The sequence below is a fragment of the Choloepus didactylus genome, chromosome 9, assembly GCF_015220235.1.
Source record: "Choloepus didactylus isolate mChoDid1 chromosome 9, mChoDid1.pri, whole genome shotgun sequence".
Taxonomy (NCBI): Eukaryota; Metazoa; Chordata; class Mammalia; order Pilosa; family Megalonychidae; genus Choloepus; species Choloepus didactylus.
In genome coordinates this window covers 115,593,475-115,610,061 of record NC_051315.1, presented here as the reverse complement: position 1 = coordinate 115,610,061, position 16,587 = coordinate 115,593,475, and the positions used below count along the sequence as shown (strand labels likewise).

Here is a 16,587-nt window from a genome sequence, read left to right as displayed (position 1 = left end):
TTGGGCATGTGTGTTTTTACTGTCTCTCAAACCAGTAACCGTTCCTCCCTTAGATTTACATTAGCCATATCCTCCCAAATAATGAGACTTTTTTTTTTTTTGGAAAAAAATCTAGGCCATCCAAAAGCAAATGAGTTTTCCAGTGAATATGAAAACTTCTCAAATCTTCATTAGTGGAGACAAACTGCTGATTCAAAAGGGGTAGATATGGGTGGCAAGAGTGGGCAAGACTGTCCCAGTCAGTGCATTGGAAGAAAAGTGTATTTTTGAGTTCCTTTTCTTTTCTGGGGACTGCTAGGAATATAAGAGAACGAGTTCTTGGTCTTGAGGGAGAGGCAGACTGGTGAACATGTTCTTACATCTCGTTCTCAGAGGGCATGTACAAGGTGCCCCAGGAGCACAGAGAAGGGAGCAGTAGCTGCCACTAACATGTTTTATAAAATTAAGACTTATCCAACACTCCCAGCCTCACCTCATGTTCCAAATGGACATGAACGTGGAATCCAGCCTGAATTTCAACATGCCTCCCATAAATTTTGTCTGACCTGTATTCCCCACTCCCTGGTGGGTGGAGTTTCTGTTCAGAGGCCTGTGAGGCTGTGAGGGGCCTGGGCAGATGCGGTGGCCAGATCAGGCTGCTGGTGCCTGCACAGCCCTGGAGCACTGGGCATAGGGCCAGGCAGGCGGCCACATCCTATGCGTGTTTGTGGACATGGACAGTGTGCTGACCAACTTTGAGAGCAGTTTCCTCAGCAAGTGCCGTGTATGCTTCCCCGACCAGCCCTTCATCAAGCTGGAGGAGTGGTGCAGCTTCTAAATGTCAAGCAATATGGCTGGCTGCAGCCCGAGCTAAGTGAGGAGGCCAGTCAGCAAGCGGGAGCCAAATAATTTCTTTTTTGAACTTGAGCCTCTGCCAGGGGCTGTGGAAGCTGTGAAGTGAATGGCCATTGTACACAAGCCCATCCAGATGTACAAGTATTGTCCTATGAGAAGTGCCCTTGGGAGGAGAAGCACTTAGGCCCTGACTTTCTGGAGCAGTCAGATCAGGCTGACTAGAGACCTGCTGCTGGTCTCTGCTGACTGCCTCATAGACAACCTGCCAGGCATCACAGGCGCCAAGCCAAACCCCATCTGGGAACACGTCCCCTTCACAGCATGTCACAGCCAGCAGCTGCAGCCCCCTAGCTGCAGGCTGCGCTCATGGGCAGATGACTGGAAGGTCCTCCTGGACAGCAAGTGGCCTGGCTGAGCTGGACCATGCCTCAGGCCCCCAGTGCTGGCCAGTGGGATGGCATCGACAGATGTTCTGGATCATGGCAAACTTCCACTGTATGCCTCCTCCCTCTCCAACCCTACCAGGCCTTAAACCATCTCTGGGCAGAAGCTGGTACCCTTGGAAACGTGTTCCTGGCGGTAGAGGCTGACTTCACTCATGGGCCCTCACACTGCCAGGAGTGCAGGGAGTTAAAACAGGAGGGATTGAGGGGGCACTGTCTAGAGGTCAGCAGCCTATTGAGGGCCCTCAAAATCATAACCCACTTCCCAGGGTCCAAAGTCCATGCAACTTGGCTCTGAGTAGGTGACGAGGAGCAGGGTCTCCATATTCCATCCACCCCGCCTGCTCTGGTCTCACCAAACGGTCCCTCATGTATTTGGCAAACCCTGATTACTGAGGCACACTGGACTCTATGCTGGGAGGACATCCACAGGCCCTGCCTTTGATTTGCTCAGGTTTTTTTATTCTCTGTCCCCAGACCTGCTTGGGGTCCACAAAGAAGAAAGAGTTGAATGCATGAAAAATAAATTCAAACCTTTTTTTTTTTTTTTTAGAAAGTTGTTGGAAGACTACTCACCCTATTTTCATGCTTAACTTAATTGGACAGTTTATTATGCTAAGGTGGACTTTTTTTAATGTCTCTGTGGCATGTGGCTGTCAGTCTGCCAGGTTAGAGACTAAGTCAGGCACACTTCTCAAGTACTAACACTTGGAATCTAAATCAGACACATTCAGATACTTTGAGGCTGAGCCAACCACTGCATTTATGAAGCCTCGGGATCCAAAGTTGCTGCTGCATTTTTAAAATTTGGTCATGACTCACAGGACTAAGCTCATTCATCCCTTTTGTTGGGCAGAGTGGCATGTGTTTTTGGAAAGAGAAGTTGAATGCAGACTCTTCCCTGGGATCAATTTTTCAGTTATATAGCAGGGAAGTCAGCAAAGCCAGCACTGAAGCCACTCATAGGAGGCTGCTTTGTGAGTTACTGGTTAGTTTCAATCTTTAATACTTTTGTTTATGCTGTTCAATATCCAGAATAACTAAATTAATAAACAAAATATTAAAGCAAATTACTTCAAAGGAGTGAAGGCCTTAATTCTGAATTACTAATCTTTATGCCCAGAAAAGCAATTATATTTTGCAAAGTCCAATATTCTAGATTTTTATTAAATGCATGTTGAGTTCTGCAATCACTGAATAGTGATTCAGTGGTCACTGACACTGCCGGTATGCCTAGAATCCCACAGAAGTGACAGGAGAAAAAACATCCCTGGGTTGAGTCTAAGTGCAAAAGAAGCAAAAGCCTATGAAAGGAACACTTAGTTTGGCTTTGTAAAGTACACAGGGCGATTCAGATTTAACAGGATACAATTGTCCATTGTCAGTTTGACATGTATCTGTGGAGAACCCTGCAATAAGATTGCCACACACCTTAGTTTCAACTACTGCATTTAGAAATTGGGGTGAGGGGGTGTTAATAATTATTAAAGTAAATGGAGTCTGTTAAAAGCCCTTGACCACCCGGAGGGCCTGAGTTACCTCACTTTCCTCACCAGACATCAGTGTCTGCTCATGCTTCCCTACTTCCCTTCCTGCTCATGCTGTTCCTACTTTCTCCAAAGCCCTACTGCAGTCCTGGTACAAGTTGCACTTCCCCTCACCCTCCACCCCCCCATCACAATTTCACATACTCATTGAAGCTTTTCTAAATCAAAGAATGTTCTTCACCTTGCATAGTTTGGGTGCTTAGATTTTTTTTCTTAACTTTAATCTCAATATATATTTAAGATGCCCACTTCTTTCTCCTCCCTGGATCACCATGGCTGACATAGAACATAACTGATTCACACTCTTCTTTCATGATTTGGTTTGTTCATCCAATCTGCTGCCGGTTTGTTCCAGATAGGTATGTATGTCAGTGTTCGTGTATCTGTCTTATACTGTAAGCTACTAAGATGCAGGGACTGGATTCTTTATAGTTTTTTGTGTGTAACTCTATGGTTGATAAAAAGCTCAGTAAGAGCTTTTTCAGTATGGGCTTGTGAAGTACTTCAGCTCTGAGAAATTGTCCATTAATCTTACAACCATCAAGTAACAGAAAATTATCTAGCATTCACATGTGGAATGAGGTTTTCTGAAGAGAGCTTATGTCACCAGTCTGGATTAATTTAATTTTGCTATTTCATAGTTTTGGCATGTAGAATTTCCAATTAATAATTTAAAAAATATGGGTGTAAGGAGCATTGACATTAACAATATTTGAAGTAGCATCATTCGCATATGTGATGGCATCTTTACTGTGTAAATACATCATTTTTAATATAGAAAGTTATTTTACTATGTTGGTTCCACATAGTTAGAATCTGCTTACGTGAGTATAATATGCCCTGTCATGCATTGAATATTGTATTTTTTTAATAGATAAAAATCCATTCCAGGTTTAGGTTAACTAAATAAAAGTCAACCCATGAGGACATAGCTTTTTCATTCATGCATTAAGAAGGTCATAGATTTCTCCTCATATTTGTTTCATGGCTAATCAGCATTTCTTAAAAAAGAAGAACCTATACTTCAGTGCTATAATGTAGAAACATTGTAAGGAAAAGATTAATTATGTTTTATTGTGTTTATATTTAAAATTGAAAATATATTTATAATATCTTTTAGAGTTTTCAGGGATATATATTTTTAATTTAAGAGTAATCTTATTCTTTTCATAGTTAAAAAAAAATTTCATATCCATTTTTCCCTAATCCCGTTCTTTGAATTAGTTGCCAGACATTTTCTGTGACTGTGCAACCATATGTTTTACATTTCTCCATAGAGCCATAGATGTGGATAAAAACTTTTTTGTTATTTACACAACTTGGATAATAGTTGACCTATCCTGTTCTGCACCTTGCTTCTTCCTATGAACACGTAATATAAACATTTATATACCTCATTATTTTTAATAGTGCATAAGGTTTCGTCATATAGGAGCACTGTAATTTATTTACTCAGATTGTTATGATGATAATTTAGATTGTTACCAGATTTTTACTGAAGCATAAGTGTCTCATTGAATATCCTTGTACCTCTGTACAAATACATATTTTTAGAAATATAATTGGTCAACCCAGTTTAAATGATTGATGTCTTGTCAAATTCTCTTCCAAAAAGGGTTTTGTACAAATTTTCATTCCTACCAAGATCATATAAAAGTTCCTATTTCCCCACATTAGATATAATTTTTGGAGGTGTTATGTCTTCATATGATTTTTGCAGCTTTTGTAAATCGTGTAGGCCTACGTTGAAATTCCTCAGGAGATACGTATAATTTTCATTACAAGCTACAGTGTCTTTGGTACCAATGTTAAAATAAATTTGTTGGATGGAATAGACTTTAAAACACAAACTGATTTGTTTTTATTTTCTGAGCTTGACCAGACTAGTAAACTCAAGCCTAGAAGCCTTTTTGGACTCCCACTATCCCCTTCTCCTAGCATCTCTATTTAGGCTTCTAGGTAAATATGAGAATAGGGATGGAAAGGAAGGTTCTCATGAAGACTGCCATCTTCCATCTATGATTACATAACCTACCACCTTAATTTGCTTTAATCATTGGTACTTTGGTAGAAGAGGAACTACACTGAGCAGGCGCCCATTCTGAACTCTGAGTTGTATGTAGTAGTCATCTACTAGAGAACATCATGTACCATTCTGTTTTCCTTTCTTCCTTTTAAAAAAAGTATTTGGCATGTTCTTTCAGCTTACAGAACTGTAGCCAGCCAATCCTCCTTTGGGTGGTTTGGAGCAGCCTCTTTAGACAGTACTTTGAAGTCTGTGGAATACATGTATAATTTAGACTGACATACTTGGCAGGCCCATTTAAAAAGCAGAATTGTTTGATGGCATGACACAAGAGGTCTGTTAACTGAGTTACAAAGAACTGAGGCATTTCCAACAAACCCTAGTTTGGGCATGAAATCTAAATAGTTCTTATTTTGTGCGTGCAGTCAGTGAACCTCCTATGATGTAATGTGGTCTTTCAGTACAAAATACTAGGAAATAGGAATTTTACTATACCTAGCAGTTTCTCCAAGGAGGAATGGGTAGAACTGAATATGTGGTTATTTTCTCTTTTAATTCAATTCAGCTATGGTAGAGGGACTATCTTGGCAAGATGTGAGAAAGCAAGTCTACATGGAGTGGTAGCCCTTGGGAGAAGTGAAAAACCAGCCAGTCAGCAGTGGGGAAGAGGGAAGGGTCACCCAATTCATGAGTCTTTCTAATTCTTGTGGTGTGTTTAATAAATAGCTCTAAAAGTCAGTGGCCTCTCTTTGAAATACTGCAAAATTCACTCTAAAAATATACAGTTTTTCTGTAAACCTACCACTATTTAAATAAATCAGTAATATTCATTATTACATATGTATGCTATAAACACCCTTAAACCTTCCCTTGAATGAAGTAGAAAATTTTTTAAAGACCTTGTATTTTCTATTTTAGTTTTATTATTCTGATCATCAAATATCACTTAATTTGTCTTTTAAAATTCTAAGTCTTTAATCCAGATGTTGCTACTCTTATCAGAAAGGCAACTTTTACATAATTTGGAGATCAGAAAAAAGTAATCCAAGGCAAAGGTTACCAAAATAAAGCTTCCAGTTCTGCTGCTAAGCTCTCTGAGTGGCGGCTATACTGTGGGTCTGTTCCCTCACAGCGAAAATGGAACTACAAAGTAGTTTCAATCCATGTCTGTGTTTAAAGTGGAAGCATGTGACACCAACAAATGGGTTCCACATGGCAAAGATACCCAGAAGCAAGTCAGTAATATGAAAGGGATAATTTAGTTCTGTTTCATTTCATTTCTTCCCGTCAGAGTGTTGTGTGTGTTTGTGTGTCCAGAAGAATCGGGCCCCTCATTTTAGCTTATGCATGTGGTTGGGGCAGTGAGGTTTTATGCCTGCCTGGTATGAATACTGATCTTTATTCTTACACTCTTGATTGTAACTTTTAGATACCAAGCTTCTTTTCCTTGAAAATGAAATCGATAGAGTGACAGTAATACATCACTTACTCTCCCATGTCAGCTGGCTCTTGGGTGGACTTATAATGTGGTTCATTGTCTGGTCCTGGCCTTGGTTGATGATGTTATTTTGTGTGAGTGCCTTACCTTCCTTACCAGCCTTTACTCATTTATTCAGAAAATAATGATTGAGGGTTTAGTCTTTACAAGCCCTATACTGGCTTTAACCTTCACCCTCTAGGGATGTCTGGGAGTGGAGTGCCTTGAAGTTAGAGGTACTCAGAAATGTTAAATGATAAGAACAGTTTAGTCAGAAATATAACTCAGAATATAATTCCCCTAGGTTACAATACTCTTGACGGCTACAACCTTTAGTTAACTGTCTTGTAAAAATAATTTATTCCAATTGCTTAAATAGAATTCTTTAATATCAAGGAAATACATATGAAAACCTTTAAAAATGAAAACATCTGTTTATCATATCACAGACATTTCAAGAATGTGCATCATGGACTGTATTAAGTACTTATACATCCAGTGCGTAAGTCTGCCTTATATTGTTTGTTTCCATCTGAATCCTTTAGAGTGCTAGATGTAGTGGAGAGGATAGTATGGGTTTTCTAGTCAAACAGTGCTAGTCAAATCCTGGTTTTGCAACTTATTAGCTATATAATTAATTAAAAATTAGCTCCAGCAAGTTAGCTTGACTTTGGGCAAGTTACTTGACCTTTCTGAGCATTTGTTTCCTTGTCTGTTTTACAGGGATAATAATAGCTACCTTCTATGGTTGTTTTGAGAATTAAATAACATATTAGATAGCTACTAGGTACTTGGCACATAGATATTCAGTAAATGTTAATTTCCCTTTTCCTTTTACCCCATATATGTGCTTATTTATATATTATTTAAAAGTACAGTACAATGTCTTAAAAATCCATGTTTTTATTTGGATATCTGGAAGGTAAAAGTCTATTTTGTATCAGTTATAGCTAGTAGCTGTTACCTATGAGGATAAATCTGTGAAAGAGCTGTTGTTCAAAATATGCTAATAACAAGTAGCTTTTTATTTTCATTTAGTTTCCCTGGGTAGGCATTAATTGATTCTTTCTCTTCTAATTTGAAAAGCAAAATTAGATCAACATTCATTCAATGTCTGTGTTAGAGCATTGGTTTCCTCCTACAAGTACAATGTATACTCCTACAAGTATATATTCCTATTATAAAGCTAAATGATTGCCATTAAATTTCAGCCTACCTTTATATGCTATGCAATTCCTTTTTTCTTTTATTTAAATGAGTTTTAACACAGGTGTAGATTTGTATAAACAACTCCAAAGTCAGGATACAAACAGTTCTATCAGCCCCAAAAAACTCCCTCCTGTTATACCACTGTAGTAACATCCACCCCCACACCTAAGCCCAGGTACCACTGACCTCCCTACAGGTGCCACTGACCTCTATTGCTATAGTTTTGCCTTTCTTGGAATACCGTATAAATCAAATAATATAGTATGTATACTTTTCAGACTGGCTTCCTTTGCTTCTTTCACTCAGCGTAATGCCTTTGAGGTTCATTTAGTTTGTCAAATTTGTCAATAGCTTGTTACTTTTTACTGCTGAGTAGTATTCCATTGTATGGATATACAACAGGTAATACCATTCACCCATCAGGGGACATATGGGCTCTTGGAATTCTTTTTTAAAATACTACAGTTGGTTTTAATTTTCAAAGTAGAATAATATATACTAATCAAGGAAACAATGGAAATTAGATAAAACTTGGAAAAAAAAATTATCCTTACCCAAACATAACCTCTGTTAACATTTAGATATACTTCTTTTCAATCTTTTTTTCTGTGCTTGGAGTTTTTTTAGTTTATGTTTAAATTTATATAATTGTGATTGTGTTCTTCATAAACCTTTGTATTCTGTTGAGTGAGTGTGTGTACTTGTATTCATTCCCCAATTTAGGTTATTTTAGGTTTTTCTAATTTTCATTATTTGAAATAATGTTGCTATGAATGACTTTCTACATAAAGCTTTTTGTTGTTAACTTTTCATTTTGAAGTAACTTCAAACTTATAAGACAGTTGCAAAAATAATCAAAACATACAGAGAACTCTCCAACATACCTCCCACCCAGATACCCATATCCACTAACTTTTAACATTTTGCCAGATTTCCTGAATCATTCTGTCTCTCCATCTGTCCGTTATCCATCCATCCCTCCATCCATTTATCTATTTTCTAAATCTTTGAGAGTACGATGTATTCATCATGCTCTTTGAACACTTGAATACTTCCATATATATTTCCTAAGAACACAGATATTCACTTATGTAACCACCTGAAGTAAGTTTACATAAAGCCTTTTTTGTGTCTAGGATTATTTCCTTTAGATAGTATTAACTGAATAAAAGGGTATGATGTTTTAAGGCTCTAGTTGCTAAATTCCTTAAAAAGGATATTACAAGGTTGTACTGGGATCAGGCATTGTCTGTGTACCAGCATTGAGGGTTTTTCACCCATGCCCACAAATAAAAACACCTTACGGAATTTGATAGTTGAAGAGGCTATTGTATCTTTTATTTTAATTATGCAATTTTATTGAGACATGATCACATAACATACAGTCATTCAAAGTGTACAATCAGTTGTTCACAGTATCATCATATAGTTGTGCTTTCATCACCACAGTCAAACTTTGAACATTTTCATTACTCCAAAAAATAAAATTAAAATTAAAATAAAGAAGAACATCCAAAACATCTCATTCCCCTCCTCCACCCATTGTTCATTTACTTTTTTTAAATACAGGTTAATTGAGATATAGTCACACACCCTACAGTCATCCACAGTGTACAATTATTCATAGCACCATCATACAGTTGTGTGTCATCACCATAATCAATTTTTGAACCTTTTCCTTATTCCAAAATAAAAATAAAAGCAAAAAAGAACACCTAAATATTTCTATCTCCTCCATCCCACCCTATTTTTAATCTAATTTTTGTCCCCAGTTTTCCACTCATCTGTCCATAGACTGGATAAAGGGAGTGCAAGCCATAAAGTTTTCACAGTCACATTATGCAAGCCACATAGTTACTGTGTCAGTTTGAATGTATTATGTCCCCCCAAATGCCATTATCTTTGATGTAATCTTGTGTGGGCAGACCTATCAGTGTTGATTAGATTGTAATTCTTTGAGTGTTTCCGTGGAGACGTGCCCCACCCAACTGTGTGTGATAACTCTGATTGGATAATTTCCATGCAGATGTTGGCCTGCTCATTCAGGGTGGGTCTGAATTAAATTACTGGAGCCATATAAATGAGCTGACAAACAGAAGGAACTCAGTGCAGCTGAGAGAGACATTTTGAAGAGGAGCTATAGCCAAAAGGGACACTTTGAAGAATGTACAGAAGATGAGAGAGTAGCTGCAGATGAGAGACGGTTTGAAGGCGGCCATTGAAAGCAGACTTTTGCTTCGGAGAAGCTAAGAGGGTAAACTCCCCAAGAGCAACTGAGAGTGACATTTTTGAAGAGCTGGAGCCTAGAGAGGCACATCCTAGGAGAAAGCCATTTTGAAACCAGATCTTGGAGCAGACACTGGCCATGTGCCTTCCCAGCTAACAGGTTTTCTGGATGCCATTGGCCATCCTCCAATGAAGGTACTCGATTGTTGATGCATTACCTTGGACACTTTATGGCCTCAAGACTGTAACTGTGTAACCAAATAAACCCCCTTTTATAAAAGCCAATCCATTTCTGGTGTTTTGCATTCCGGCAGCATTAGCAAACTGGAACAAATTTTGGTACCAGAGAAGTGGGGTGCTGCTGAGATTGTAAATACCTAACATATTGGAATGGCTTTTTAAATGGATAAGGGGAAGATTCTGGAAGAATTGTGAGAAGCTTTAATAGAAAAGGCCTAAACTGCTTTGAAGAGACTGTTTGTGGAAATATGGACTCTAAAGATACTTTTGACGAGGCCTTGAGCAGAAATGATGAATGTGTTGTTGCAAACTGGAAGGAAGGCGATTCTTGTTTTAAAGTGGCAGAGAATTTGGCAAAATTGAGTCCTGGTTTTAGATGGAAGGCAGAATTTGAAAGCGACGACCTGGAATATTTAGCTGATGAGATCTCCAAGCAAAATATAGAAAAAGTAGCCTGGCTTTTACTTGCAGCTTATAGTAAAATGTGAGAGGACAGAGATTGTTACGGTGCCCGCGAGTTAAAGTACGAGACAGCCAAACAGAATTTAAAGAGCTTTTATTAGCCGGCCAGCGACTGCTCACTGTCACTCCGCGCAGGGAGTTCAGTAAGCAGCCCCAACCTATGTGTGCTGGTGCCTTATATAGACAGAAACCACATCCTGGAAACGAAGCAAGCTATTGTAACAGAAGCAGAGTTGGCAGTTAGCTATTGGTTACAAAAGACAATTTAGCAAGGTTGGCATTTAGAAATCTTATAAAAAGTTTCACTTGGTTACAAAAAGTTTCACTTGGAAACGGTGCAATTGTTGATTGTTATAACGGTTATGCTTGGCCGATGCATACAACTGCAAGTTTCGCTCCCTAAAATGGTACAGTTTCACTTCCTTCTTCTCAGGGCTTAATGCTTACACAACATTTTTTACTTTGCAGTCATTGCCGGTTGAGAGGGAGGGGACCCTCTTGTTACAGATTAAGGGGAGGGAGCCCACTTCAAGATAAGCTGAGAAGTGAACTCTTGGGTTCAAAGAAACCAGAAGCTGATGGTTTGGAAAATTATGGGCTTCCAGGGGGTGGAATCCCAGAAGTTACAGCCCCACGTGAAGATTTAACCAAACATAGACCCGACCGCCATTTCAGTACGAGCCAAGATCGGAAATGGAGTTATCCAGAAAGGATTTGTCAGAAGTTCTATTGTCTGACAGCTTTGAGCCATGTGCTTCATGCAAAGCCAACAGAATTTTTGCAACATCTTTATAGACAGAGCCACTGCTGCTCTGGACTGGAGGAGACAGACAAGGAACAAATTGAAGGAAAAATTTCTTCAAAGACAGAGCCATGGAGGTTGAGGTCTGGAGTCAAGAGGCCTTGGGCTGGGAGAGCGGAGTGGCCCACACCCATGGAAAGGGTGAGTTGGCCCTGGAGGTCGAGGGTGGGCCTTCCGCCTCGATGCTCTGGAAAAGTTTTGCCACCCCAGGCCCCAAAAAGGGTGGAGCACATTCCCAGGGAATTGGGGAGAGCCTGGCTGCCAACCCACTGTTCTGAAGGGGTTGAGTGTGTGCTCTGGAGATGGAAGGGAATCCGGGTGCTGCCCCGATGTTTGAGGAGGGTGGAGCCGAGAAGGTGGTCTCCCCAATTTGTGGATATGTTGGAGAACTCACCCCAGCATTTGGAGAGGAAAGGGCTGCCAAAAAGGCTCTTAGGAAGGGTTAGACTCTGGCTCTCTCAAGCCCCAAGGATGCAACTTCGTTCTGTTAATGACTCTCAGACTTTGAAATCTAATGGAGTTTGTCCTTTGGGTTTTAGGAACTGCTTTGATCCTGTTAACCCTGTTTTCCTTACTGTTTCTCTTTATGGCAATGGAAATGTTTATCCTATGAATGTCCCTCCTTTGTATATTGGAAGCATATAACTTGTTCTAAGTTCACAGATCCATAGCTAAAGGAAAATTATGGCCTTGGGACTGACCATGCCTATAATTGATTTTGATGGGATCTTGTACTTAACTATTATTACTGAAATGATTTAAGTTTCTGTGATATTGTTGTGGGATGAATCTATTTTGTATATGGAAAGATAATGGCATTTTGGGGTCCAGGGGGTGGAATGTGCCAGTTTGAATGTATTATGTCCCCCCAAATGCCATTATCTTTGATGTAATCTTGTGTGGGCAGACCTATCAGTGTTAATTAGATTGTAATTCTTTGAGTGTTTCCATGGATATGTGCACCACCCAACTGTGGGTGATGACTCTGATTGGATAATTTCCATGCAGATGTTGGCCCATACATTCAGGGTGGGACTGAATTAAATTACTGGAGCCATATAAATGAGCTGACAAACAGAAGGAACTCAGTGCAGCTGAGAGAGACATTTTGAAGAGGAGCTATAGCCAAAACAGACACTTTGAAGAATGCATAGATGAGAGAGTAACTGCAGATGAGAGACAGTTTGAAGACAGCCATTGAAAGCAGACTTTTGCTTCGGAGAAACTAAGAGAGGATAAATGCCCCAAGAGCAACTAAGATTGGTATTTTTAAGGAGCTGGAGCCTAGAGAGGAACATCCTAGGAGAAGCCATTTTGAAACCAGAACTTGGAGCAGACACCGGCCACGTGCCTTCCCAGCTAACAGAGGTTTTCCGGACACCATTGGCCATCCTCCAGTGAAGGTTCCCGATTGTTAATGCGTTACCTTGGACACTTTATGGCCTTAAGACTGTAACTGTGTAACCAAATAAACCCGCTTTTATAAAAGCCAGTCCATTTCTGGTGTTTTGCATTCTGGCAGCATTAGCAAACCAGAACAGTTACATAATCATTTTCAAGAATCAAGGTCACTGGGTTGCAGTTTGACAGCATTAGGTATTTCCCTCTAGCCATTCCAACACACTGAAAATGAAAAAGTGGTATCTATATAGCATGTAAGAATACCCTCTCGACTCCATGTGAAATCTCTCATCACTGGAACTATATTTTGTTTCATCTCTCTTCCTGCTTTTGTTCAAGAAGATCCTCTCAATCCCACAGTGCTGGGTCCAGGCTCATCCCCAGGAGTCATTTCCTGCATTGCCAGGGGGATTATGTCCCACGTAGTGAGGCGGGTAGTGAGTTCACCTGCCAAGTGGGCTTAGAGAGGGGGGGCAGGGGGGCACATCTGAGCAACAAAAAGGCTCTCTGAGGGGGACTCCCAGGCACAATTATAAGTGAGCTTAGTGAAAAGGCTCTTTTATCTTATTTTGCATTTCTGAGGTTGAATGCTTCTCTATATGTTGATTAATTGTTTTTTGTTGTTGTTGACTTTGCCCAAGTTTGTGTTGGGGAAAATAATTTTCTAAAGTAATGGCTAATGTGGCCTTGTGATTAATTCTTTTATTTTTCCAGATGTAGGTGCAAGAAACTACAGGCATCTCTGTGCTGTTTATTACAACAAGAACCCTGGGTTTGAGATAATCCATGGGCTGCTGGACAGAATTATGCAGCTGCTAAATGTGCCTTCTGGTGAAAAGAAGGGGGAATATGTTATCAAAGCATCAGAAGGTAAGACAGATCAACTGAATCAAGAGTTAGTGGTAATGTAATGAAGAAGCTAAACCCTAGTTTTTGGGGGGTTTTGATTTTGGAGGGGTAAGATTTTATTTCAATTAATTGTCAGTATTTTTCAGAAAATAACCCATTTCCCACCAGCATTTTAAAAAACACTTTTCAGAACTCTTGTGAGTGGACACAGTATACTTCTGTTCCAGCTGAGCTTTGGTAGGCCCTAGTTAAAGCCACAAGCACTGTGGTAAACTTGCATATCCAAATTAGAGATCTGGGCTCAAAAGCAGCCTGCCTGAAGCCCCTGGGGCAAAAGATTTTTAAAAAAAATTACTCTGAATGACTTCATATGCTGATCGAGTCATAATGTTGGTGAGGAAGGGTGGGAATCCTCCTTCCTAAAAGCCCAGCTACAGGAAAGGCTTTGTCATGAGGGTTTAAGTTAGGAAACTGAATGGTTCATACTTTGAATATGTTAGCTCCCAAGGAGCTCACAGATTTTTTATTTTCATCTCCTTGTAGCTTGAATATGAATTTATTTTGCTAGACAAAAGATTCAGAAACAACTTGAAAGAAATATTTTACCACTAATTTCTACTTTCTACCTTATTATTTTTTATAGCCATTGTAGACATCTTTACTTTCTAACAGAACGTTCATTTTTTTTTTTAAATGTTACTTGCAGTATGAGGGAAAATATTTTTGCTTTTTTCTTAGGTTTACTTTTCTTAGACCTCAAAGTTTGTTTTTGTTTGTTTGTTGTAATTTTTGGCTTTGTTTTTATTTTGAGACTTCATTGAAAATGCACTGAAATGGGTCTTTTTAGGTTGAAGATTTCTGGGGACGCCTTTTTTGTTATGTTTTTTTCCCCTAGTTTTTCAAAATATAATTGAGAGATTAAGTAATGCAGGGAATTATTATTTTCTACCACATCTCTCATTATAAATGATCCACTGAAGACATGTGTTATTCTTGTAGAGTTCTGGCATGTCAGAAGTGAGGGATCTTGGCGTTCATCCAGTCCATCCTGCTGGTTTTACAGGTGAAAGAACCGAGGCCACAAGTTCAGTGAGGTGGACTGGGTCACCCGTTACACCCAGGGTTTCTGCCTCCCGGTGCTCTTCCATGAGGCCATGCTGCCTGACTTCTTAATGCTTTTTACACATTCAGTGGTTTACACTTCTAGATTTCTGCTCTAAGACCTTGCCATTCAGTTTAATGGCAACCTGTAAGCTGTTCTTTCTTTTCTTTATTTTATTTTACTAAATATTTATTTTATAAAATAAAATAAATTTATTTTAATTTCTTAAAAAAATTTTATTAGAGAAGTGGGTTACAGAACAATCAAGCATAAAATACAGGATTCCCATATATTACCCTATTATTAACAACTTGCATTGTTAATAATGCAAGTACATTTTTATAATTGTACTATTAATTACAATTCATTGTTTAACTTAGGTTTCACTGTGTTGTGCAGGTCCATGGATTTTTTTTTTTTTTTAATTTTTTATTCTAGTACTAAATATATATACAACCTTAAATTTCTCCTTCTAACCACATTCAAACATGCAACTCAGAGCTGTTAATTACATTTACACTATTGTGCTAACATCACCACTATCCATAACCAAAACTTTTCCATCATTCCAAATAGAAACTCAGTACATTTTAAGCCTTAACTCCTTATTCTCTACCCTTATCCCCTCCCCTGCCAACCTGTATTCTAGATTTTGCCTCTGTGAATTTGCTTATTGTAATTATTTCATATCAGTGAGATCATATAATATTTGTCCTTTTGTGTCTGGCTTGTTTCACTCAACGTGTTTCCAAGGTTCATCCATGTTAGTGTATAGATCAGAACTTCATTCCTTTTTATGGCTGAATAATAGTCCACTGTGTGTATATACTATTTTTTTTTCTTCTATTTTTGATGTTCTATTGTTGTGTTAGTATTTTTAGAAATTTTCTTAGGAACAATTTGGTTTATAATTTTTTTAACTGCAAATTTTATTGAGATATATTCACAAACCATATAATCGATCTGTTCCAGTTTGCTAATGCTGCCATTATGCAAAATACCAGAAATGGCTTGGCTTTTATAAAGGGGGTTTATTTGGTTACAAATTTATAGTCTTAAGGCCATGGAAATGTCCAAATTAAGCCATCAACACAAGTCTACCTTCACCAAAGGAAGGCCAGTGGTGTCTGGAAAACCTCTGTTGGCTGGGAAGGCGCGTGGCTGGCGTCCGCTTGTTCCTAGGTTGCCTTTCAGAATGGTGTTCTCTAAAATGTCAGCGTCAGCTTTCAACGGCCATCTTCAAACTGTGTCTCTAAGCTGCAGCAGCAGAGTGGGTCACCTCTCCATGGAAACAATCTAATCCAAAGATTCCAACCTAATCAGCACTAATACATTGGCTCCCACAAGATTCCATCAAAGAACATGGCGTTTTGGTAGGCATAACACATCCAAACTGGTACACCATCCAAAGTATATAATCAGTGTCTCACAGCATCATCACCTAGTTGTGTAATCATCATCACAATCAATTTTAGAACATTTCATTACTCCAAAAAGAAAAATAACAAATAGTGTCCGGCGCCGCCCCGCCCCGCCTCGAGTCCTCGGTCGGCCGGCGATGGGGACCAGAGAGATAAGGGGAGAGAGGGTGCGGACAACGTCTTACCCGGAGCACTTGTGATCACTCAGGACTCGCGGTGGTAAAGCAGATAAACTTTTAATGGGACTAGGCAATCATCATCTTTACAGGTTCCACCCGGGGCGAGACACCTCGGGGGAGAACAACCTCGATGCGGCCGTCAGGTACGGCTCCTTGTGGGCTGTCTCCCCGAGCTTTGCCCGGGAACTTTCTTATAAACCTTACGTATATCCAATGGGCAAACGCCACGCATACAAGCATGATTGGTGAATACAGCGGGTGGTTACATACATCAGAAGCCGGAAGCAGGATGTGGGCGCCATCTTGGCACCACTCGATGGGCGGGGGGACTTTGGAGCAGGTTTACAGCGCATGCGCTATGCCCGTCCC

The 16,587-nt window shown here is 39.5% G+C and overlaps 1 protein-coding gene across 1 annotated transcript in view; it reads left to right on the top strand.

Moving 5' to 3' along the window:
* The window catches only part of FARSB (phenylalanyl-tRNA synthetase subunit beta), a 99,215-nt gene that overhangs the window by 59,684 nt on the left and 22,944 nt on the right, over positions 1 to 16,587 (top strand). The window contains 1 exon segment of the mRNA XM_037850233.1: positions 13,382 to 13,537. Coding sequence (XP_037706161.1) covers positions 13,382 to 13,537 — 156 coding nt within the window.